The following is a 25,561-nucleotide window of genomic DNA, read 5'->3' as shown; positions in this document are numbered from 1 at the left end:
TTTGAAGCTGAAGTTTGATTGACAGTTGACGACCTCACATCACCAGTTGCTGCTGCTTCACCGGAAGTGTTTTGTTTGTTTTTTTTCCTTAAAAGAGCGTTGGTTCACATCCTGAAAGTGGATCACGGGTGGATGGAGGCTTTGGAGAAGCGTGTGATAGAAACTCGTGTGTTTACTTTGTTCTTTTTCTCCAAGCAGGAACTCTTTCTTTTGCTGATGAGGCAGCCATATTACTTTTTTGATGGGAGTATAATCTTCATACACCGTCATTAAAATCTCTGACTCCATCTCACTAAAGTATGGCGCTCTCTATTTAATTACATACATGTGCTAATGAGAATGCGCACTGAGACTGCTGTGAGCTCTGGCCGAGGGGGAAAAACACAGAAGAAACTCTGGACAGCATTGTGAATTTTTGACTCAGCATCCAAGCATGGTCTTTTATTCACTGGAACACAACGCAGAGCAGAAAAGTCCACCCAGTTACAGCAGCACCGCACCGTTACCAACCTGCTAACAAGTTATGGTCCCCGGACACGCCTGAGACTATAAAGTGTGTTTTCCACTTTTGTGAGGAAGTTGACACCACGAGCAGACGAACAGCTGATACAAACCACTGGTCCCGGCTTCTGTACGACGGAGATGAGAAGAACTATGACATATGGGAAACCAAGTTCTTGGGTCACCTTCGACCACAAGGATTTAAAGACGGCATTCTGAATGCGCCTGACCCGGATGATGACGATGAGGATCCAGCTAAAAATGCGGAGGCATGTGCTGAACTGATCCAGTTTCTGGATGACAAGAGACTGTCGCTGGTGATGCGTGAGGCAGCAGATGACGGCCGCAAGGCGCTACAGATCCGAGACACCTACCAAAATATCATCATTTATCATCAGTTTTTATACTGAACTGACTTCACTGAAAAAGCCGGCCAATGAAAGCATGACAGAATATTTAATTGGCACTGAGACAGCGATCACGGCCATGAGAAACGCCGGTGAAACCCTGAGTGACGGTCTGCTGGTTGCCATGGTCCTGAAGGGGCTACCTGAGTCATTCCAACCATTTGCAATCCATGTGACACAACAGGATGAGACCATGTCATTTGCAGAGTATAAAACAAAGCTACGGAACTGTGAAGACACTGAAAAGATGCACGCGACCGCAGCAGGTGACAACGTGATGAATGCCCGCATGCACCAGAGGGAGACCTGCCAGCCCAGGTGAGCGAGGAGCACAGAAGGCGACAAAGGACTTTGTATGCTTCAGATGCGGCCTGTAGGGACACCTGGCCAGAACCTGCCAGCGCAAACTGTGGTGCAGCTTGTGCAAAAGCAGCACGCACCGGGACAGCACCTGCAGACGCAGACAGCACCTGCAGACGCAGACAGCGCAGAGGACGAGACGATGCACACAAAGCCTGCAGCGAGACGATAAACCAGGAGAAGGAGTTCGCTTTCCGAGTGAGCGAGGGAGCAGACATTAGATGGTCGACTGTGGAGCAACTTCACATATCATCACTGATCACAGGAAGTTCAGACGTTTTGATGAGAACTTCCAGGCTGGACCACACGGTGTGGTGTGGTCTGGCTGACGGTGTAAAGGGGTGGCGGAGCGTCGTGGTGATGCGGAGGTCTGTCTGATTGACAGCAGAGGCCAATTTAATTTGTGGGCCCTCATACTGATCAGCAGCACCAACAAAATGCAACTGTTATTGTGATATAAATGAGATCTCTCTATTACTACATTTTGTGAATGTATTATTGTTGCTGCTGAAGAACTGAATACAGTTTATTGCTTGCATGTTGGATGCACATTTAGTGGTGCCAAAAAAATTTAAAAGTGAAAAGATAAAAATATGAATGAAAAATGTATATAGATATATAATTTTTAATGTAACATTAGGCACTCAACAAATGACATTCACAAAACTCCAACTTATTAAAAACACCAACTTAATAGAAAATCAAATAACGATAAAAAAAAATCCAAAATAAAGAACACAACAGCTCAATGATGGGGATTTTGGAAAGCCAGAGTCTTTATCCATCTGAAAAGGACCTCTTTGCCCCAAATCCATTCTTACTGGATCAGAGAGTGGTTGGCCGTTCAGCTGGATCAAACTTACCAGCAGCAGCATCAACGTTTTCCCTTTCAACAGAAGATGTGGTGACAGCAGTTTCTTCTGCAGCTTAAAAAGCAAGCATAATTATTATACAATAATCAATGATAAAGCTAAAAAATAAGAATACTAATAATAGTTTACTGGCTCATTTAAAATCTGTGTGCAGGTTTTTCACAATTTCATGATCTTTTTATATATTTATGAGAGATTGATTGTTTGATTGTATTTATGCATGAGGTCATATTTGTTTATTTAAATATGAACAATTTGGGACTTCATTCTCTTCAGCTGCTGTTTATGAAAAAAGGGGTTATGCAGACACTGTTTTTTAAAATACTTTACATGCTATTAAAGTCACCTGAGATGACATCTTCAGTGATGTCAGGAACATCTTGGGATGTGGACGCTGCACCACCTCCAATACTTTTTCAGAGCAGAAGAAACTGTGCAAAACATCCTCATTATGTAAAACCAAAACTGCAAAATACAAATAAGAAATAAATGTACCCATTTATAAATAATAAATGTGAACACTAATTTGAGTAGAAATGGAAATATACACATTTATACACTTCTTTATTATTATTTTGTATGTTCATAATTTTAAAATTAGTACATTTATTTTGTTCGTCATTTATAAATGAGAAAATGTATTTCCTGTTTGTATTTGGCAGTTTTGATTCTCCATATTTCATGCTAATGCAAGATTTTAAGACACACTCATTGTTGTAAAAGTCAGTCTATAACAGATAAACAGCAGTTTTTATATTGACATAAACCGGAAAATGCAGAACGCACTAAATATGTGTTAGCAAAACCATGAAACAATACGATAACGTGAGTTAAAACATTTATCAGCCACCGTTGTCATTATTTGCTTTTCTCTGCTCTCCGCCGTTTTGGAAGGTCATGTCCGACCTCATCTTGGAAACTTGGGTATCAGAATTATTTTCTAGTTAGTTTTCCATTGAAATTACGACAAACGGGATAGTTTTGTGCAATCTTCACCTCGGATTGATTAGTATTTTACGTAAATCGCACAGCTGCACAGAAAGGCAGGAGAAGAATACGGCCCCAACATCCTCCAAACTTACCTTGTGACTGATGTTTAAGTTCTTCATCTTTTTTCAGCTCCTGATGGATAAAGTCTCTTTGGCATAACCGAAGATGAAAGAAAAATACTTAAAACGTATTATAACAAGTATGAGACCTATGTTATGCCCAAAGCTAACGTAATTTTTGCTCACTACAAATTTCATGAGAAAGTTCAAGGAGCAAATGAGGCATTTGAACACTTTGTAACAGACTTGAGACTTCTTGTCAAAGACTGTGCTTATGCAAACAGTGAGGAGATGGTCCGTGACCGTATAGTTTTCAGCATCCATTCACCGAGCGTGAGGAAAAAACTACTTAGCGTTGGATCCGAACTAACATTGGATAAAGCTGTGGACACTAGGTCACATGAAATAGCCAAGGCCCAAATGAAAACCATATCAAGCAGTGGCAGCAGCCTGCGAGAGGACGCCATACATGCTGTTGAATGACAAGCACCAAAGAATCCACCCTGGAAAGGCCGGCAGTCAAGAAATACCACACAACAGACAAGCCACAGGAAGCTACCAGAATGCCAAGAGGATGCGGCTATTGTGGAAACAGACACAGCTACGAGGAAAAATGCCCAGCTAAGGGTAAGCAATGCAAAAACTGTGGAAAGTGGAATCACTTCTCAAAGGTTTGTCGTTCTACACAAAAGAAAAGTGTTCATACAGTAAATGAGAGTGGATCAGAAAGCAGCATTGAAAGCAGCAGCCTGTTTATTGATGCAGTTTGTCGCACTAAACAGAACGAAAATGATACACAAGCTTTTGCAGAAGAAAGAAGGATTTTTATTGGATCGTTGGATAACGAGGAGAGCTGCAGGAGCGTCAAAACTGAGAACTTAACACTGGAACTATACAATCAGCACAAGATGAGTTCCAAAGGAAGATTTATGAGACCTATGAGGGATTAGAAGGTGTCACAGCTATTGTCGATGACATATTAATATATGGAAAAACAAAAGCTGAACATGACAGGAACCTTCATGCAATGCTGCAAGGGTCTAGAGAGAGTGGCGTCAGGCTGAATCCGGACAAGAGCATCATCTGTGCCACCGAAGTCAGCTATTTTGGACATCGCCTCACAGCTGATGGCATCAAACCTGACCCTGAAAAAATCAGAGCCATCAAGGAGATGGAAGCCCCTAAAAACAAAGGTGAGCTCGAGACCATTCTGGGAATGGTCAACTACTTGTCCAAATTCGCACCCTGTCTTTCTGATATAAATGCCCCCTTGCGCCAACTCCTGAAAGAGTCCAGTGAGTTTGTATGGGATGCACAGCAAGAACAAGCTTTCAGCAAAATGAAAGAACTTATTACACGAGAGCCAGGACCTGTTATGACATACTTTGATCCGTCAAAACAGCTGAAACTCCAGGTGGATGCATCAAAGTATGGATTAGGTGCAGTTCTATTGCAGGACAGTAAGCCTGTCAGTTATGCCTCAAAATCACTGACTGACAGTGAAGTCAACTATGCACAAATTGAAAAGGAGCTTTATGCAATCCTGTTCGGCTTCAAGCGTTTTTTTACCATTATGTATATGGACAACACGTCAAACCTGGAAAAGACATTCCCTTTGCAGACACATTGTCTAGAAAATCTTTGCCAAGTCAGGATGACAACATGAGTGAAGGAATGGACCTGCAGGTGCACACTGTGTATGACAACTTACCTGTCAGTGACATCAGGCTCAAAGAAATCCAAGAGGAAACCAGCAAGGACACTCAGCTGACTGTACTTAAAAATATCATACACAATGGATGGCCAGAGGAGAGGAAAAAATGACCTCAAGTTGCTGCTGAATTCTGGAATCACTGACATGAATTATCTGTGATTAATGGAATCGTGTTCAAAGGAGAGAAGATCATCATTCCAACTTTACTTCGTGCAGAAATGTTGTCACGTGTCCATGTAGGGCACATGGGCATGGAAAAATGTAAACAGCGAGCACGTGACATACTTTTCTGGCCTGGAATGAGTAAAGACATCGAAAATGTAGTACAGAACTGTACAACATGTCTTGAGCATGGACCTGCAAATACAAAAAAGCCAATGATTAATCATAAGATTCCAGGGAGACCATGGCAAATTGTCGCATCAGACCTCTTCAACTGGAATCATGACAACTACATGGTCACCGTCGACTATTACAGCAGATATTTTGAACTGGACAAAATGAACAGCACCACATCCAATGCCATCATCCAGAAGCTGAAAGCAACCTTTGCCAGACATGGCATTCCAGAGACTTTCATATCAGATAACGGACCACAATATGCATCAGGAGAGTTTGCAACATTTGCAAGTACATGGGGATTCAAACATACCACCACAAGCCCACATTATCCCCAAAGCAACGGACTGGCTGAGAAATACGTGCAAATAGCAAAGACACTCCTGAGCAAAAGTAAAGAAGACAACAAAGATCTCCACTTGAGTATTTTAGAATACAGAAACACACCAATCGACAACTTCAGAGCCCCAGCTCAACTGCTCATGAGTCGTAGATTGAGATCTACTCTTCCAACCATACCAAATCAGTTGCAGCCGGAAATCGTAAACTACAACAAAATGCATCAGAACAGACTTTTACAGCAGGAAAGACAGAAGACGTATTACGACAGACAGATCTGCCAAGCCACTCACACAACTACAGGAGGGACAACGAGTGAGGTTCCAAGAACTTGGACGTTGGAAACCTGCTGTTGTTGTAAAACCTGCAGACACCAAAAGATCATACCACATACGTACTGCTGAAGGACAAGAGTATCGACGCAACAGAAAACATCTACTCAATACTTCAGAGGCCCTGGGAACAAACCCAGCTGCAGAAATGCAAGCCAAAACATTCAACAACACAGACAGCAGCACATCAGGGGGAGTTTCCTTTGCATCTCCGTACAAAACCCGTTTTGGACGTGAAGACAAGCCCAGGATTGTGATGGACTTATAAAGTTAAAGTTAAGTCAGTTCATCATCACATACTCTTATGCATATTGAGTGATATTTGAGGTTAAAATTATTGTTCTAATGATGTTATTAATCACTGATTTACGTTGTTCATCTGAAACAAAGTTATTTTGATTAAGTCAGCTCAGTTGAAAGAAAAGTAACACTAACAATTAAAACTTTAGTCAGGTTAACATTGATGACTGTTGAGTCAGATAATTGTTTTTTTTTTTTTAAGGAAGGGGATGTAATATTCCGGCGTACATTTCTCCTATTGCATTTGAATGCACCTCAGTAGTAGAGATACGCTGATTGTTAGAGATGCATCATGGGTGATATGCAATGCTTGCTGGGATATGTTGGAAGCGTATAGCCTTCTTGTAATGAGAGTGCTAAGAGTTCTGTTATTAAAAGACAAACTAATACAGCTCGTCCTGAGCATTATTTACTCTCAGTCAATCCTGAAGCACAACATCAATGTATCAAAAACATGGTAAATGTGTTCCTATGTATCATCATCCTATTGGTTTTCTCTTTTTTGAAGACATAAATAATTTATTGTCTGGAATTTCTCAATCGCGTCAGTCCTAACTGAGGGCGTGAGAGCAACAGGTGAGCTGTGAGTGACAGCTTCCTCCGACCAATCAGCGTGCAGCGCCTGCAGGAAGCGCCGCGGGCGGGGGTCCAGCTGCTGGAGGCGCAGCTTGAAGGAGGCCCGCCCCGCTGCCGGAGCCTGGAGGAGATCCTCGGAGGAGCGACAGTCTGAACGTCGGTGGTTCTTCCCGCAGCGCAGCGATGGTTTGCGGGGGTTTCGTTTGCACCAAGAACGCGCTTTCCGCGCTCAACATCCTCTATGTGGTGAGTCCGGCGGCGCAGCAGCTGGAGGAGGCGCGCGCGGCCCCCCGCGCAGGTGCAGCAGGTCAGGTGTCTGAGATTACCGGTCAATGATCGACGACAGAGGCTCGTTTGTTTAGCAGCTGCTGCTGGGTTGAAGCTGAATTTCCTCAAGAAGTTGTTTCCGTTTTGAGTTTAAGAGGAAGTTGTGATCAAAGAAAAGTGACACAGAAACCGGTTTGGAAGTGTCTGGATTAAAATGAGAAAATCTAAACTAAAATCTAAAATTAAATCTAAATCTAAACTTTTTTTAAGATGAAAAACAAACCGGAAGCTTTAATGAAGTTTCTAGTGGTGGAGATCAGAACCATGAAGACGTTCCTCCTCATCCTCACTCAGCTCTGGAAGGTGGACTTTGCCCTGTGAACACGCGGATGTGGACCATAACCTCGAACCTAGGCCGGATCTTCGCCAGGGTCAAAGGTCAGAGACAGGTGCGACTGGGCGTCGCAGGAGCTCCAGCCCCAGAAGAAGCAGAGAAACGGCGAGAACGTGAGGAATGACGTCACCATATGCTACTGGAGACCGTGGATCCACCACAGGGGGCGCTGACCCCTCCCGTAGGATGGGTTGTTACATTTGCTTGTCTGCAAACATCTGCAGCTGACAGTTTGAGCTTCCCGACTGACGTCCCGACTGACCACCGTTGGTGGTTATTTAAACTGAGTTTTTTTTTTTATCAATTTCACATCCTTTTGGCTAAATATTTATAAATGAATCGATCAATCACAGCAAGAAAACAGACGTCGTCCAATCAGAGGAGGAGCTGGACTTTTCAGCTTTCAAGTGTCTCAAACCCTAAAATCCTGGAGCATGGATGGGTTCTGCACACAGGAGCATGATGTCATGAGGAAGAGGAGCATTCTATACTGGAGTCTTCATTTATCTTGGCACAAACCTGAGCTTCATCTTGACGCCCAACTGGACTAAAAATGATATTTTCAGCTTGCAGTCATAAAAGCAAAGTTGCCAAAGGAACCAAACTCCAGGATTTAGCAAAGTTCTTTATGAATTAAGCCAACAAGTTTTTCAGCATAATTGTTTACATTATATACATATTTATTTTATATATATATATATATATATATATATATATATATATATATATTTCTCTGGATCTTTGGTTGTCAGTTTTGATGTCAGATTTTTCTCCAAATTTCTCGAACGACGAGGCCTCCACTTCCGTCTGCTTCTTCGATGACCTCCTGGCCGAGTCCTGGTTTGGTTCTTGGACTCATTTCGGTTGCTCTCGCGCTCCTTTGAAGTTCCTCCACTGTTCCAGGTTTTCTCCGTGTGTGGATGATGTCTGGAACTGTAGATTTCTGGAGTCCAAGATGCAGAAATCGTTTGTGTCAAGCTACGGACACGCTGGATATGTGGCACGGGTTCAACACGTGAGCACCATGGTGTTCACACGGACGAGCAGGGAGAGGCTTCTTCTTCCCATTTACCTGTTGTTGACCAGAACATGTCTGTCACAGACAGTAGGAAGAGGCTTGGTACAAAATGCCAAAGCGGTATAGACGGTGCTGTTTCTCAGCTCTATTCTGAAATATGAAATAGAAATAAAACTCCAGCTGGGAAAAAACTGCTAGGATTGATTTCTCCTTCACGATCAATTTACAAACATCTGGCACTTCCATGATTCAAAAAGGAGGCCATCCATACTTTGACCAATCCAACTCCCTGATTGGTCAGAGTTCAACTGGTTTAACTTTCAACGCCTGGTCAATGGCTGCGTGTTTTTTACTGTAAACGGTTGTAGAAAGTCATGTAGCTGCATCAGAGTTTTGAACACGGAAGCCCAAAAATGCGCTTTCCCACAGGCTTTTCAATGAAAGTGGGCGCTTGAAGGCACGTTGCCGAGGGCGACGTGAATGTAGCTTCATGCTCCCAGACTGAAGCGTTGAAGAATGCGTCTGTCGTCTTGGGTTTGAGCCTCTTCATCGTGTGTCCCTCCTCGTTTGCCCTCAGATGGTGAGTCTGCTCCTGATCGGGGTGGCCGCCTGGGGGAAATGGTTCGGCCTGGTCTCCAGCATCAGCGTGGTGGCGGGGGTCATCGGGGTGGGAGTCTTCCTCCTCTTCGTGGCCTTCGTGGGTCTGTGCGGCGCCCTGAAGCACCACCAGGTGCTCCTCTTCTTCGTATCCTTCAGCAGAGACCCTCCTCTGAGGCGTTTGCTGGGTGTTGGGGGGCTGCCGGTTTCATGATGTTGCGGTTCCTCAGCCTGTTCCAGTACATGGTCATCCTCTTCATGGTGTTCGTGTTGCAGTTTTCCATCTCCTGTGCGTGTCTGGCTCTCAACACAGAACAGCAGGTGAGTTCTTTGGATTTTTGCACATAAACCTCAATAGTCAAATATTTTCAGTCCTATGAGGTGGAACCTTGAGGTATTTACAAGGGCGAAAGTTAAGAGCTCACGAAATCTCAGTCTGATCATCCTTTCATTTATTTTCAAAGAGTTCCCAGTGTTCTTTTATGATTTTTGTATTGTCGTTCTGAGGACAGTCTGCAGAGCGGCAGTAGTTTATCTGAAATTCTGGGTGGGACTGTTGGCACTGAGCAATCCCGCCCTCTCCCCGACACTTTTTTCATTTTGTTCTTCTTCTCCCGATTCCCAACAATTTGAATAAATAAATGTGTAGAAATGCACATTTGAGCTTAATTTTCGTTATCTGTCCTGTTATTAGGAAAATGCCGCAAGAACATGATAAAAAAAAACAAAAAAAATCATTTTCATCGGAGTGTTTCTGTTGAGTTTTAAAGTTAAAAGTCTAAAAATGGTTAGATTTTGAGACAAAAATCAAAATTGAATCAAGAGTAAAAACTTTGTCTTAAATTTCAAACTTCTGCCATAAAGTTGTTTATTTTTTGTTTATTTTTTTCATTTAAATTCTCCAAATCTCAACTTCACACAAAGTACAAATAAAAATCCTTTTAAATAACTAAGAAAATGAAAGTTAAAGCCTGAAGCTGACATATCAGCATCTGTTGTGAAGAAGCACTTCTTCATGTTTGCTGTAAAGAAGCCGCTGACGACACCTTCCTCTAGATCCTGGTTTATGCAACTGGGATTAGAAAATCCTGGATCTGTCCTAAGTCTGTAGAAACTCAGTCTTCAGGAGGGAAGCCTCTGGAAAGGGAAAAAACGTGGTAAAACACTGAAGGTGTGCAGAGCAGGGTACTGCTGCGCCTGCACACCGGGTATAGATCATATATACCCCCCTCCCCCGTGGTAATGAAAGCTCGTGTGGCTCCTGCTGCAGAACCAGCTGCTGGAGGTGGGATGGAACAAATCTGAGTCCACGCAGATGGACGTGGAGAAGACGCTGAACTGCTGCGGCTTCTCGTCCGTCAACCTCAACCAGACGTGTCCTGCTGTGAGTGGATGTTCTCCATCAGCTGCTGTGCTGTTGGGGCCTTCTCTCTCTAAAGCCCGTCTCCTCCGTTGCAGCGTTGCGTCTCCGATTCCTCCTGCTCCTCCTGCGCCAGCATCCTGCAGACGTACGCCGGGGACGTGCTCCACTTCGTTGGCGGCGTCGGCCTGTTCTTCAGCTTCACGGAGGTCAGTGGGGCGCCGCGTGAACGTCTGCGCGAGGTTTCTTCAGCTTTCGGAGCTTCTGCTGGTTTCTTTCAGATCCTCGGAGTCTGGCTGACTCACAGATACAGGAACCTGAAGGATCCGCGGACCAACCCGGGAGCGTTCCTGTAACCGTGACGATCCACCAGACCTGCACTTTCTTTATTTAACCACAACCTTAAGAATGTTATCCACCTATAAGCTCATTAAATTAGTGTCAAAACACCAGGATTCTGCAGATTCTTTGTCGTTTTAAGCTGCAACTCTAAAACTAAAAGCTGCAGCAAATGTTTACGCTGGATTTTTTGTTATTCTGTCATAGGAAACACACACAAACACAATAACACACACAAACTTGCTCTGGAGCTGCTTTAGTAAATTCAAAAAGCCTTCAGCCGTTCAAACTGCGACCAGTCGGATCTTATTTTAAAATGTAAATCTAATTATTGGTTAGAATTGTTTAATTTTGCTTAACAGCTTCTATACGTTGTGAGCATAAGGACTTTGAGGAAACGAATTGTCTCGAGGTTCAAATTGAACTGTCAGCTTCTGCTGGGATCCAGGATCCGGCCTTCAGGTGGATCAGATCCTCTGATCATGTGACTCCTTCAGGGTGAGGATCACTCAAACACTCCTTACGCAAACCGGTTATGTCATCACAAAAATGTGCGTTTCTGGTCTGTAACCCTTGTGCTATCTAGGCCCTTTACTATTGGGGGTTGGGTCATCTAGACCCACCAGACAGTGCGCTGAACCTTTTTTCTTCACTGATTTGTGATCTTCACTGGTGTCCATGGATTACATGAAATCTTTCCACCTTTGTCATGGTAGGGAGAACACGTCAAAGTAAGGGTGGAGTCAGAGGATAGCACAAGGGTTAAAGGCAAAGCTGCTGTTGTCTCTGAGGTGCCAAACTGCAGTGAGTCATGGAAACTTCCTTACAGGATTGGCGTGCCGCCACATGACTGGCACACATTCCTCGCCGTGAACAGGATGTCAGACAGGAAGTGCGATGCCGAGGCGGTCCGACCTGCTCAGCAGGAAGTCTGGATTCCAGCAGATCTGCCAACGCCGCATCCCGGAGAAAACATGTCGCCGCAAATCAGCGCCGACTTACGGAAAGAATTTATGCTAAAAGTGAAAAAGTTATCAGAAGTGAATCCAAACTAACAATCCAATTAAGGTCAAATTAAGAAAAAAAAGCTACAAATTCATATGACTCAAAACTTTATTGTACAAAACTGCAAAGCAAGAATGTTTTACGCTTCAATCGTCAAACAGAAAAAACTCCAAAAACGATTCCCTAGTTGGAAAAGAAATTTCAGCAGATCAAAATATTTTTCCTTTTATGTTCTGGTTGATGAAAAGATTTCTCAGACTTTAAACAAAGGCGGATTTTGTTTTTTTGTCCTGAAGCTGTCCGGGTCTGCAGAGACCAGATCGTTTGAGCGAACAAGACTCAAAAACTCCCCCAAACATGTAGTACCCGGTGAAAACTGAATACATGAATCTTTAACTCAAGCTGAATGAAACGATAAGACATACGATGCAACTACATCCCATGTGCTATCCTATGGGGTCCAGATGACCCCACCCTTACATTGACGTGTTCTCCCTACCATGACAAAGGTGGAAAGATTTCATGTAATCCATGGACACCAGTGAAGATCACAACTCATTGAAGAGAAAAGGTTCAGAGCACTGTCTAGTGGGTCTAGATGACCCCACTCCCAACATTAACCCTTGTGCTATCCTAGGCACTAACTTTCCGTTGTAAACCTTGCGCCCTCTGGTGTTAAAAAGGCTCCATAGAGGTGGCTGTGTTGTTGGGTTCAGGTTTTATTAGGCTTACTGTACATTCATGCTCCACACAGCAGAAGAAGGACCAAAGCAAACAGAATCAAAAAACATCAGCGAGGAGGAGGAGCTTACTGACGCAGAGACGCCTCCAGCTCCGTCGGGTTAAAAAGCGGAAACATTTCCCATCATTCTATAGTTTTAATGTGTCAAACTGGGTTCAGTGGGATTCTGGGTAACAAGTTCATCTTCATCGTCCTCACAGTAGGACTGTGGTGTGAGATCCGGTTCAAGTGGCTCATGTGGAAACTCACAGCCTTAAAACCCGACGCTCAGGGGGCGGGGTCTGAGGATGCTGCCGGTTAAATGAAGATCCAAAGGCGATGAAGATAAAGCAGAGGAGCTTTTTAGTGGAGGACACTAAGAGTCTGAGGAGAAAGCTCTGTGCACGTTGGGGAACTGCTGGGGGTTGAAGTCCGGGTCTTCCCTCACCCGCTTCTTAATGTCCGATTTGACCTGAAAGACCACAAAGAGCCCGGAGTTAGACTCTGACGCCGAAAGCTCAGCTCCTCCCAGATGACTTCAGACCCCCCCCCAAACAAAACAAAACAAAAGTTTTGATCCATTTAGTTCTGTTTCCTCTGGAAAAACCTCCTCAGAATCTAAACAGCAAAACCAGCTGAACCTCCTGTAGCTGATTGGCTCTCGGGTCGATCACATGACACAAGGTGAGCGCTGCTGGACTCATGCAGACTCACGTCAGACACGGAAGAGCAAACGCGCATCCTGCAGGATTCACAGCCGTGTTGTTGTTCAGCGGGCTTAGTGCCGGTTCTCTCTGGGCCTTAAAAAGCTGAGGGGGTCTCCATGGTTACCTGCTCTGAATACGCCTCCTTCACCTCCTGGGAGTCCAGATCTCCCTGCAGCTGCTCGGCGGAGGTGATGGGTCGCACGCCGGCGGTCCTGGCGGCTTGGTTCACCGCGTCTGAGAGGGAGAGGAGGCTGCCGCTGCCCTGCCCCGTCTGCAAACACACAAACAAATTTTTATTAAAAACACTGAAGACCGTACAAAGAAAATGAAAGAGTTTGCCGTTTCTGGGTTTGATCGCCATGATTCCCACTGTGCCGTGTTTAGCCGTCTTTCTGCAAATTATGCAGTTTGCTTCATCACTAATCATATTTTACTTTTTATTTTATAAGCCTTATTTTTGTATAAAAAAACCAAACTTTTAGGACTTGTGCTTTTGATGAAAACGAAAATACAGAAACAAAGTGAGGTCTACCTTTCGGCGCTTGGCTGGCATGCCGTTCAGGTAGGCGTCGGACAGCGGAGGCTGAGCCTTCATCTTCCTCTGCGTCATCATGTCACACCTGATGATGGGCACCCACTCCTGCAACGCAGCCCAACAGAGTTCAGGTTGAATCCAGCATCTCTTTTCTAATTGCAGCTTCTATAGCCCTTGTACTGTCTTGTGGGGTCCAGATGACCCCACTCCCAACGCACGTTGGAGCTCATCAACCTCAGCGAGTTTTTTTTTTTTGGCGTTTGCTTCACCAACTTCCGATCATCTTCTCCAGATTCTGGTCCCAGGCTCCTCGTGTGGAAACTGTGGAGCAACACTGCCCCCTACTGCCCACTTGATGCCAAACAGGTTGTTACTGAGGGTTACCCGGGTGACAGCAGCAACAACACCCCCTCCCTCTCTGGTGCTTTCAAAGACCAGAGGAGAACTAACTTCAGAAAAGTCAAAGAGTTCAGAGGGACGCTCTTACAGGGGGAACAGAAGCAGCCCACGTCTCCGACTCTCCTGACGCCTCCTCGCTGCCTCCCTCCGCCCCCGCCATGTCCCCGCCTAACGGCGCAGCTCCGCCCAGCGTTCCCAGGTCTCCAGGCAACGGCCTCGTCTCCCGCGCTGCCATGTCGTGGGACCCGGACATGGCCTCCTCTGCTGTGGTGGCGGCGGCCGGTGAATGAGTGTCCCCGATCTGAGGAGGCAGAAAGGTAAGGGGGGGGGGTCCCGGTCCATCTGAACACACTGTGGCGAGACTCACCGCTGCTCCTTCAGGCTCCTGCGTGTCGCTCGCAGCCGACTGATCTCTCTGGGGAAGAAGAAATGCATTATTTACGCAGAAACACGACACCCGGCCGCCGTGAGAGTGGCGCCGTGGCGGTGGCAGCGACCTGCAGGGGGACGATGAAGCTCTGGATCTGCTCCTGTGAGATGGGGTTGTGCTCCAGAATGACCTGCAGCCTCATGGACATCATGCTGGTCATCCAGTTCACCAGGCTGGGACTGATGTCGGTGGACATGCGCCGCTGGAACAAAGCAGAAGAGCCGTCAGCAAACAGACGAGGTCACAGCAGGATCAGCTTAACGGGAATGAAACAGTTTTTAAAAAACACAAACTCAAAAGTGCACATTATAAACTTGAAAGAAATAAAAGACCATTTGGAATTAAAAAAATATATATATACTTTTTTTTTGAAGAAATGCTGAAAACTTGGATTGAAATAAACCAAAAATTTGTCTTATTTATTTGTAACAAATGTGTTTTTTTATTTTCAATTTTTGTTTTTTATCTCTTTTTCCACAAACATACAATATTTCTGTAAGGTTTACAGTATTTACTTTTAAGTTTCAAACTAGTTTTAATTTTTTTTTTCAATTAACATTCTAGTTTTTTATTCAATTTATATCTGAACCAGAGCTTTAAAGACCCACTCTAAAGAAAAGTGTTTCTAATCGTGTTTTTTTCCTGATGATGGATGAGGTACATTAAGAACAAAAAAGCTCCAAATTGCATTTCTGAGCATCTTTTTATATGATTCGCTGTGAATCAGGAGCAGACCAAAAAAAAAGCACTTTGAAGAAGAGCTCATTTGCTACATAGAAAATACTGAGGCTGGGCTAAAAGCTCTGACCAACAGTCCCCAAACTCAGAAGTCGTGCTGCTCTGCAGAAACTCAGCCTTTGAAGACAATGCTGTTTTTTGATTATGGCTAAAAACAGTGGCGTTTAACCTGATGATCACTGGGCTGGTGATATCTGTGTTGACACATATTTATTCATTTCCTAAACCTTAAACCATAAGGTTACACAGATGGTGACATCAGTGTAACAGAAATGCATCAGAAATGTGTCACATGATCCACTTGGACTGTGACAAAGTCCAATAATAAAAAATGGGTCGGCGTTCTTGCAGGTTAAACTACCTGATGCCACTTTAAAACATCAGACTTGTGCGTTGAACTCTCACACCAGCAGAAGGAAACTCACAATCCGGTGGTTGATGACGGCGGTCAGAGCCCTCTGGTCTCCTCTCAGGCAGTGCAGGTTCAGAGCGAGACACTCGAAGAGCGCGCGGTTGCACATCCTCAGCAGCGTGGGTCCAAAAGTCTCATCTAAAAACAGAGAGGTGGCATTAGATCCACCATCAGCCGTTTCCTCACATTCACGCCAACGTTTTGTTTCTAATCTGTGACGCTGCTCACCTGTGCAGTGAAGGATGTGTGTGGCGATGGTGGTCAGGTGATGTCTGAAGAAGGCCATGTTGGTCTGGGTGACGTCCACTTCGTCCAGCACAGCAACTGAAGACTCTCTCTGTTCAAAGAAAGCTGCTGTTCTGAACAACCAGGAAAACTGTTTGTTCACCTGAAGAAAAAGCTCCAGTTCTCACCGTGTTTTCAGTCAGTTTTAACCATTCTGGTACAAAAATGTTGAGCTCTTAAAAGTTCTAGCTTATATTTTGGCAAATTTGGATGTTTTCTTTAAACATATTCAATATTTCTGTTAGTTAAAATGAAAAGGCTACAAATCCTTCAGACATGGTGAAGGTTGGTTTGGGTCTAAAATCTGCCAAAAATTTTACTCTGTTCAAAATAATTACAGCAAATGTTCCATTATTTTTTAAAGATTTGTGTTTTTCTCTCTTTAGATTAAACGATTTATAAATAGTTACTGTAGAAAACTTCATGTTTTTTTATGTGCCAATTCTTTCCCTGGCAGGTAAAATCCAGTTTATGGGAGAAAAAAATCTTCCATCTTTAACTTGACCTGCCGAAATTTATTATTTTTAGCTTTAAATTGTTTTTCAGTAGTCAGAATTTTGACAAAAACATTTTTTAAGCTTTTATCTGAAATAGTTTAAAAAAAAATCCTCTCTGGCTCCTCCTGCTGTTAGAATGTCGCCCCCTTGTGTCACAGTCAGTGAATTTCAGGAACGACCTCCAAGTCAGGAGGATGACAAATATGATCAAATGTGTTTTTTGACTCTGGATTCTCGTCTCTATACGTTTGTAAATAGAATTATTTCATCTGAGGCTTTAGATATTTCAATAAGGTGGAGTTTGGCACTAATAATGGTTTATGGTGACAGTCAGGATTCATCAAAGGTGAATTTTTGTCGTATGTGGGTTTAAACAAAGTCGTAACCTGTAGATTCAGACGTTTGCCATGAACACAAATTTGCAGAAAAAGCTTAAAGTTCAGCCTCCAGAGTGTAAATGAGAAAGCTGCTTAGTGGATGTAAAGTGATGACTTACGAAGCTCTCAGTGATGTACTCCTCCAGTTCATTAACCAGACTGTCAGCAGCAGCCTGTGGGAAGGAAGCAGGAGAACCGATGAACAGAGGGTCCAGGTTAAAAATCTGCAGACATGAAGCAGGAGGACTGACAGCGATGTTCTGGTCGGTGGGCTCTCTGCCGCTGAGGTAGTTCTCGGTGAAGAACTGCGACAGCATGGGCTGGATGCGGCTCAGCGGCTGGTGCTGTCCGTGGAGCAGCATCACCAGGTCCGACATGGTGAAGAGCTGACACACCAGCATCAGCAGCTCCCCGAAGAAACCTGACATCCACAACAAAGAGGAGAGATGAGTCCTCCTGCGGGTGCAGAATGCGCTGAGGCTTGCCGACTAAACGCACCTGTGGGCTCTTCGGTGCTGATGAAGATGTTGGTGGCCTGGGACAGCCTCTGCATGAACTGAGCGATGCTCTCAGAGTCGTTCTGCGTTTGGCCCAGAGAGCCCATCAGCGTGCTCAGGACGCCACGGACGATGCCGGTGAACAGCTCCGGGTTGATGGACTCGGACGCGCCTGCAGCCGGGTTGGGAGCAGAGGTGGCCCCTGCAGCGGGGGCTGCGGGGGTTCCAGAGGGGGGCGTGGGGAAGATCGGCTGGAGGGCCACAGAAATACAGACGATCTCAGCCGGGAAGAATCACCTTCATCGTTTCTGTGCTGTTTTCACGCCGCAAACACCCACCTGCTGCATGAACTCACTCATGCCTTGGAGGAAGGCGGGGACTCCGGACGTGGTCACGGTTATGGAGGGGGCTCCGCCACTGGCACCGCCTAAGAGCGAGCTCATGAGCTGACTGATGTCGGGGGGGATTTCCTGCGGCTGGGGCTCGCTGCCGCCGGCCTCCCCTTGGTCCTGGGTGGGTGGGGCGTTTGCAGATGGAGGCATTGGACCCGAGGTGGAGAAGGAGAAGGAGGAGGAAGTCTGAGAGGAAGAGGAGGATGTGGACGCAGTGGAAGAGGTGACCGTTTGACCGGCTGGAAAAAGCAGAAGTTCCTCTTTAACCATTTAGAAAAGACAACGGTCTTTTAATTCTTCTGGTTACGAGTGAGGTCATTACCCATCTGCCCCGGCAGCAGCATCTGTCCCACCAGCCCGGTGATCATCTGGTTAAATGCCACCGGATTGAAAGCCTGCGAGGAAAAGGCCGTCAGTTTCCTGCATGAATCAGAAAGAGTCCAAACAGTCGGCGCCCCACCTGCCCCTGCTGCTGGCCCGGCATGGCCGCCCTCACGTTGATGGTGGTTCCACGGGTCCCGAAGGCCGGGGGGGCAATGTTGGTGGTGAAAGAAGGTCGGGTGAACACCACCCTGGCTTGAGGCTGCGGGCTGGCGTGGGACGGTGGAGGGGGAGCGGTTGGGGTGGTAGTGGGGGTGTTGGGACCCGTTGTAGCAGCTGAGGAGCTGGGAGTGGAGCTCTGACCAGGAGGGGTGGGCTGGGGGGCGGCCGGCTGTCCAGTAGCAGCAGCGGTGGCGGCGCTGGTGGCGACAGCCGCCGCGTACTGACTGATCTGCTGCATGAGGTTCCGCATGAAGTCCGGGGGCAGACCACCTGAACGGGGGCAGAGGGGACAAGGTCAGAAGAATATGATCCAGAGACGGAAACGAAGCCACAGCCGACCCTCACCTGGCTGTGCCGGGATCGGCTGTCCCCCCGCTGCAGGGCTGGGGCTGGGACCTGCGATCACAAACACAAACACGTCGGTCATTTCCGGAGCGTCATGGATGTTGCAGCCGAAGACTTCAGCGGCAGCTGCTGAAACCCAGAACTGCTGCGATGAAAACTCAATCAGCGCGTCTGGGACAACACACCGTCCGCGTTCATCTGCATCATGACCACCGGGACTGCCTGGTGGCTGATCCTGATGACCCGGGGGCCAGCCTGTCCCTGTCCCTGTCCCGGCGGCTGATTGGACGGGGAAGTCTGTGCGGGGGGGGTCTGTCCCTGACCTGCCTGCTCCGCTTGGCCGGACGGTTGTGTGGGCGGAGCCTGTCCCTCAGTGCTGTTGGCCGCAACAGTCACTGTGGCCCCCAGGTTCATCTGTGAGTGAAGCGCAGAGAGGTCAGTGGAAGTGTGCGAGCGGGGGCACCGACCTGAAAACTGACGACTGTGACGTACTTGTACTGGGACATGGTGATGCACGGCGCTGGGCAGAGTGACCGGGCTGGCGTAGTGGGAAAAGGGCCGCACCACATGCAAATGTCGGGGGATCGGGCTCAAGAGGTTCAGTCGAAGATCACTGAGGGCAACCAGGGCATTGCCAAGGAGCCGGAGACCTTCGCACATCTGGATGAGGGTCCTCTGGTCGTCCTCCCGCTCCTGCACGGAGAACAACATAAAAATGTAATATTTAGTCACGCCAACACAAACATTACAGCGACAGAGCGCCTCGTGATGCAGGGGTGCTGCATTACTGTGTCATTGTTGTACTCGGCCGCCGCCGCCGTCTCCAAGATGCCGTGCGCTCTCTGGATGAAAGGCTGCAGCCTCTCCTCGACTCTCCGCAGCTCTGACAACATCTCTGCCAGCTCAGCGGGGCTGGGGTGACTGCAGGGGTGGGGGGGCAACGACAGCAAACAAATAAAACAGATATAAAAATAATTTATCTACTGTAGACTAGATTAAAGCTGGGTTAGAAGTACATTTAGTTAGTTAAGTTAAGAAACTTTTAATATAAAAAAAACCCGGAGGATATGTCATAAGGTTGGATTTTTATTTTAATAATTATATTTTTTAATTATAAAAATGTATCATTTATTAAGGAAAGAATCTCCTTTGTTTAGTTGATATCTGTCATGTAACAAATGTTTTCATAACTACACAAAAAACGACTTTAAATGAAATTTGAAAAATAGATTGATATTTGACCAAATAGAAACATAAATTTGAATTATTTCAATATTTTGGTGGAACCTCTAATGTTTAGTCTAGAGGTGTGGGGATAAGAAAACTTATCAGCTTCTCAAATCAATAAATCGTTGGTTTTATGAGCTGATCACTTGTTTAAACAGACGGCCTTCAAATATCATCAAACTAAATAAAATTCTCGTGAATCTTTTGAATTCAATCTCTCACTTGGGTCCTGGCTGTGGAGTGGGTCCCTCAGACTGAGCAGAGAAGGTGGGTGGAGTTGTTGGAGGAGGTGAGGTGTCCATGGGCTGAGTGGAGGGAGAAGGGGTGGAGCTTGTGGAGGAAGAAGAGGGAGGAGGCGGAGCAGCAGCAGAGGCCGTCTCTGATTGGGAGGTTTGGGAATCGCTCTGTCGACCCTAAAAACGACAAATGTCAGTGAATGGCGGTTGGGAGATAAAGACTCCTGTGGCGCAGTGGCTCGCCTCCATCCTGCTGATGACATCGTTGAGGTCTCGCAGCAGATTCTCGGCCAGAACCAGCCTCAGCCTGGGTTCGCTCTGCACCGGCTGGTCCATGTCGATGTGAACGTTTACAGACCCGTTGCTCTGAGAGCAGTCACAACAGGAAAGAAAAGGTTTTTGTTTCAAATCCTGTTTTTTGACGAGCTTTTAAAGAATAGAAGGGAGCTTCTATTACTTACTCCAGTACTGGCTGTGACTCGAGCATTTCTTGCATTATCTCCCATTCCAGAGACCATCTGCTGAACAGACATCTAGGAGACACAAGAATCACACAGCTTTAATGTACAGTTAGTGTCTTTATTATATAAGTATTATATACTTTATCATATCATTGAGTAATTTTCGGCTTAAACCACAGTCTTCAAGCAATCACAAAGTGGACTAAGAGTCATAATTGCAATTGTTATTATTTATTATTTTACTTTCTCCCTCTTTGAGACCTAATTAGACCCCTAATATGCATGAAAATCCGCAAAACTGATTCAAAAATTTGTCATAAAAAGTAAACGATTTGTTCTCTTCCAACAAAAAAAACTAAGTAAAATTGGGCCAGTAAAACCTTTTTTTTATATATATATATCCCCTAAGAAAGAGCCATCCAGTAAAAATCATTAAATTTCTTTATGCTCCATCTTCACTGATGTCATGGACCATGGAATGTAGAGGAGCGGGTGGGGTTTTACTGTGGCACCATTTTCAGATGGGGCTGCAGAGTTAGAGGATGAGCATCACGCCTTAATCCTGTTCTGTTGCAGCACAGGCCGAGGAGAAGCTGCTGGGGGCAGCAGACAGACCTGGGGGGCTGTTGATGGGCCCATGGTGCAGGGTGGCAATGGTCATTCAACAGTCGTTGCAGCTTTAAATGTATTTGTTTTTAGGATAATTTAGCAAACCCATCAAGATGACATGAACAGAGTTCATATGCCGGAGTCTCTAAAGTCCATCTTTGTCCATTTTCCCTTTAACATCTCCACACAATATGATCGGACATAGTGGAAAATGCTGAGATGAAAACAATGCAGAGATCACACAGAACAATTCACTTGTGCTCTGCGTGATAAACCGACTACATCTAGATGGTTTTAAAATCTGAAATCAATCCCTGTGGTTTTATTTTCACTTTGAACGAACCCATCTGACTTTCATGTCATTTTGATCCAGAAGACTTGGTCCTTTTAAGAAAAATTTCCTGCAGGTTTGTGATCAAAGGTTGTTAACAAAAGCAGACAGCCTCATGGCAGATTGAAGGCAGCCGTTTAGAAAAGTAATGTTTCAACTTGACTGAACTCAGATCTTCATGCCGAAACACAGAGTTTAGTTGCCCTGAGCAACTGGAATCTCGTCATCTGTTGAGCAGTGCTGCCTTCATCCCTGACAACGCACACCAACAATGCAGACCTACCTGTATCTGCTGGGGGTCCATGATATTGACGGGGAGGTTGAAGGTTCCAAGCATGACATAGCTGTTGGCATTGCGATCGTGTGGAGGCACCTGCGATGCTCCCTGGGAGGATGAAGACTGCCCGCTGTCGGCTGCGGTGGCCCCTGACCCCGAGCCAGGCTGGGAGGGTGGAGGGGGGGCCCGCTCCACAAGGTGAATCACCTTTCCAGCCACATCTACAAGAGTAGCGGAGAATATGGTCAGCTAAAACAGAAGCAGTGGCAAATCAGCAGAAAGAGCAGATGGAACCAAAAACTAATTCAATGACAGAATTTTTACTTAAAAGAAATAGTTTTGAAATGCTCCTTGGTGGTGTGATTGAAAGGAGGCAGAAGGGATGTTCAGATGGAGAGACTCCCTGAAGCAACAAGCTGAAAGGTTAAGAGGAGGAAGATTTAATATATCCTTTGACTAACTGTAGTCTGCCAGCGTCCTTTCATCCTGCAGTACTCTGCCCTGGTAGATGAGCCTCTGTTTGTCCACAGGGATGCCCACTGAAGGAGAAATGTGCTCTTTGAACTCTTTAACTGTCAGCTGCAAAACAATGGATCATTTCAGTCAGATCATAAAAGACAAAAGGAAACTACCCAAATATTTACAGCAGGAACTTTCCATTTACCTGAGCACCGACTGAGTAGGTTCTGCTCTGAGAGTCCAGAGTTTTGACCGTCACTTCTATGTCTGAGGTTTGTTCATCCATAGCGTTCCTGCAATTGTATTACATCTTCAATTACAAATTATTCTGTTTATGTGACTTTTTAAAGTGTTTGTACACTTTTACAAAAATTTTGATAAGCACCAGGTTATTTAACAATCTGTTCAACAAGCATGGTGCGTCCACGGCATGTTTATAAGTTTATGAAGAACAGTGAGCGTAGTTTCCAATTTTTCAGCAATCATCTAGATCACCTCTTCTTTTTAACAAACAGGCAACGTTGAAGTGAATTTATTAACCAGCCTTTAGTCTAGAAAATAAAATCTCTAACTAAGGAATCCGGATAACTACAATCAGCTGAATTATTTAGCTCTAATTTAAAATACATTATTAACTGAGCTATTTCCTAAACAAGAATTTTAATAAACATACAATTAACGTAAAATAGCATCTATATCTTTATGTTAGACTCAGTGGGTTAAATTTGATTTAATGCTTTGTTTTTTTCCCAAAGACGGACTCCCTGTACTAGCGTTAGCCAAAAACAGTTAGCCCGGCTGTATTCGCTAAACAAGGACAGGAGCGATGTAATATTAAACTAAGATTTAGGACAGACAGTATAACAAAAGATAGAAAGTAACATATCGCCACTTGCTCTTCAGCAGGATTACTTTTTTTAGGAACCAAATAAACGCCGACTGGCTAATTAGCCAAACAGATTAGCTAAAGATGCTAACTGATCTGTCGTGTCGCTACTAATGCTTAAGCGCAGAACATTCCGTTTTTTATGCGTCACACCGTCAAACGCTTACCTTTTAAATCATACAATGTTTTTTAACGTATCCAGAGTCCACAGGAGGCTCTTATATTCAGAAAGCCGAGCACTTCTCCGGTGCGTCGCGGCTATGCTACAGCTAACAGCTTTTAGGGCTGAACGGATGTGACGTCAGAAAGCCGCCGGACTGCTGTCGAGGTCAAAGAAGCAAAGATGGCGAATGTGCTAGAGGCGACGAGCCGACAACAGTTCGAGGATTTCCTTGCAAAAGCTGGAAAAAACCTCGCGGTTGTACATTTCCAGGCGGCATGGGCTCCTCAGTGCGGCGACATGAACGAAGTGATGGCCGAGCTGGCCAAGGCACACGCGCACGCGACGTTTGTGAAGCTGGAGGCGGAGGCTGTTCCCGATGTGTCGGAAAAGTATGACATATCCTCCGTCCCCACTTTTATCTTCTTCAAGGGGGGTGAGAAGGTGGATCGTCTGGACGGGGCGCACGCTGCGGAGCTGACTAAGAAGGTCCAGGGCCTGGCGGGTAGCGGGCCCGCCCCAGGAGGAGCCGCGGACGGCGGCGCCGCGGACTTGAACCAGCGGCTGAAGAAGCTGATCAACGCGGCGCCCTGCGTGCTGTTCATGAAGGGCTCCCCGCAGGAGCCCCGCTGCGGCTTCAGCCGCCAGATGGTGGCGCTGCTCAAGGAGCACAGCGTCCAGTTCAGCACCTTTGACATCCTGTCAGACGAAGAGGTCCGTCAGGGCCTGAAGGCGTACTCCAACTGGCCCACCTACCCCCAGCTGTACGTGAACGGAGAGCTGCTGGGGGGGCTGGACATCGTGAAGGAGCTGGCCGAGTCCGGGGAGCTGGAGACCACCTGCCCAAAGGCCGTGACCCTGGAGCACCGCCTGAAGGCCATCATCAACCAGAGCCCCGTCATGCTGTTCATGAAGGGCAACAAGGAGGCGGCGCGCTGTGGCTTCAGCAGGCAGATCCTGGAGGTCCTGAACTCCACGGGGGTGGACTTTGACACCTTTGACATCCTGTCGGACGAAGAGGTCCGTCAGGGCCTGAAGGCGTACTCCAACTGGCCCACCTATCCCCAGCTCTACGTGAAAGGGGAGCTGATCGGGGGCCTGGACATAGTGAAGGAGCTGAAGGAGAGTGGGGAGCTGGAGTCGGTACTGAGGGGGGAGTCGTAGATGGACGGGGAACAGGACATCACTGCACAGGCCTGCACCAGCTGCTGCACCCCTCAGAGGTCCCAGGAGGTCAAAGAAGCTGCTCGTCGGCTTTGATCGTGGGAAACGTTCTTCTTTTTTCACAGACTTTCAGATGACGTGAAGCTGCTGACTCTCCATCCTCATCTTTATGACAAGAACACCACCAGAGAAGCTGAAAATCTACTCATGTTCACTGCAAATTCCAGCCTATAATAAATTTCCCATCAAAATAGAACAAAACGTTTCTATTTGTTTTATTTTTTGCCTGTAAAGAGGTGAACTGGCTGTAGTAAACTGAGTTTACTTTGAAATGAGAAAAAAGTTTGAACAGAGCTCATGCACTAAAGCTCACACTCAATAAAATTGTTAAAAGCAGCAGCATGTCACGTTTGTAATACATGTGGTATAGTAAGCACGTGTGACAGGTTTTCTGGCGCCACCTTGTGGGCGTAAATGTAAAAGCACCAACAGTATCAGGGTTCTGGAACCTTTCACATTAAAAGAACCCAGCAAGAGCCATGAAGTCCAACTTCACTGTTATAAAAAAAAACACTTTATGTTTTTGTGATCATTTATTAATTCATTTATAAAATGTAGCTTTGAAATATTTACAATTGCATTCTAAAATGTATTGTTTTATACACGTAATAAAATTGAATCTATTTTACTTTAGACGGCAGCACATACAAGTTCCTTTCAAAATAAAACACCCTGTGTGAAAAAGCTCCGATTTACTTGAATTTAAAATACATGTCAATCATGACATTTTCTGTCATGACTTTGGGGTGCCTTCGTCCTTTTTCTCATTTCTCATTTTGATAACTAATAGAAACGTGACAGCATTGGTGTAGAATCCTTTTTAAAAAATCTATAAATGTACATGTACCTATGCACTTGAGTACCTTTGCCTCTAAACAGCAAAAAAAAAACGCTGCTACCTTATTCTACCAAATCTTTCTGACAGTAAATGAAATAGCTTACCATCATTTTTGATCAATCGTCTAATATATTAAAAATCCAACCTGAAATGTCAAACTTAATTAACCGTAATTAATAGTAAAGCCAAAGAATGCAGGGATAAAA

General features: G+C 45.5%; 3 protein-coding genes across 5 annotated transcripts; 2 read left to right on the top strand and 1 right to left on the bottom strand.

Annotated features, from left to right (window-relative positions):
- The first annotated feature begins 6,862 nt into the window (after positions 1-6,862).
- On the top strand, positions 6,863-10,878 carry LOC101160507 (tetraspanin-13). The gene is made up of 6 exons (XM_023964602.1): positions 6,863-7,035; positions 9,046-9,213; positions 9,306-9,386; positions 10,336-10,449; positions 10,524-10,634; positions 10,707-10,878. Exons 1-6 carry the CDS (start codon positions 6,973-6,975, stop codon positions 10,779-10,781), a joined length of 612 nt encoding a protein of 203 aa, XP_023820370.1. The 5' UTR covers positions 6,863-6,972; the 3' UTR covers positions 10,782-10,878.
- Positions 10,879-12,468: 1,590 nt separating this feature from the next.
- Positions 12,469-23,425, bottom strand: bag6 (BCL2 associated athanogene 6). Of its 3 annotated transcripts, none has more exons than XM_011485772.3 (25): positions 23,301-23,425; positions 22,453-22,540; positions 22,250-22,367; positions 21,795-22,009; positions 20,572-20,643; positions 20,354-20,476; positions 20,097-20,287; positions 19,436-19,568; positions 19,140-19,340; positions 18,833-19,061; positions 18,648-18,698; positions 18,220-18,572; positions 18,082-18,154; positions 17,706-17,998; positions 17,369-17,618; positions 17,122-17,291; positions 16,990-17,043; positions 15,940-16,048; positions 15,725-15,849; positions 14,629-14,763; positions 14,499-14,546; positions 14,220-14,432; positions 13,730-13,837; positions 13,322-13,468; positions 12,469-12,962 (listed from the first exon to the last, which is right to left on the bottom strand). In XM_011485772.3, the coding sequence occupies exons 2-25, from the start codon at positions 22,531-22,533 to the stop codon at positions 12,867-12,869; spliced, it is 3,588 nt and encodes a 1,195-aa protein (XP_011484074.1). In that variant the 5' UTR covers positions 22,534-22,540; positions 23,301-23,425; the 3' UTR covers positions 12,469-12,866. The 3 variants fall into 3 exon arrangements, with proteins under 3 accessions (XP_011484074.1, XP_011484076.1, XP_020566067.1); XM_011485774.3 differs by having other exon boundaries at positions 12,635-12,962; positions 18,971-19,061; XM_020710408.1 differs by having other exon boundaries at positions 12,635-12,962; positions 22,453-22,542; positions 23,304-23,412.
- glrx3 (glutaredoxin 3) lies at positions 23,386-25,150 on the top strand. Its single transcript, XM_004078492.4, has one exon. The coding sequence runs from the start codon at positions 23,477-23,479 to the stop codon at positions 24,455-24,457; it is 981 nt and encodes a 326-aa protein (XP_004078540.2). The 5' UTR covers positions 23,386-23,476; the 3' UTR covers positions 24,458-25,150.
- Positions 25,151-25,561: the final 411 nt, after the last annotated feature.

The sequence above is a fragment of the Oryzias latipes genome, chromosome 16 (assembly GCF_002234675.1).
Source record: "Oryzias latipes chromosome 16, ASM223467v1".
In the NCBI taxonomy this organism is placed as follows: domain Eukaryota; kingdom Metazoa; phylum Chordata; class Actinopteri; order Beloniformes; family Adrianichthyidae; genus Oryzias; species Oryzias latipes.
This window is presented reverse-complemented; position numbering and strand designations above follow the sequence as displayed.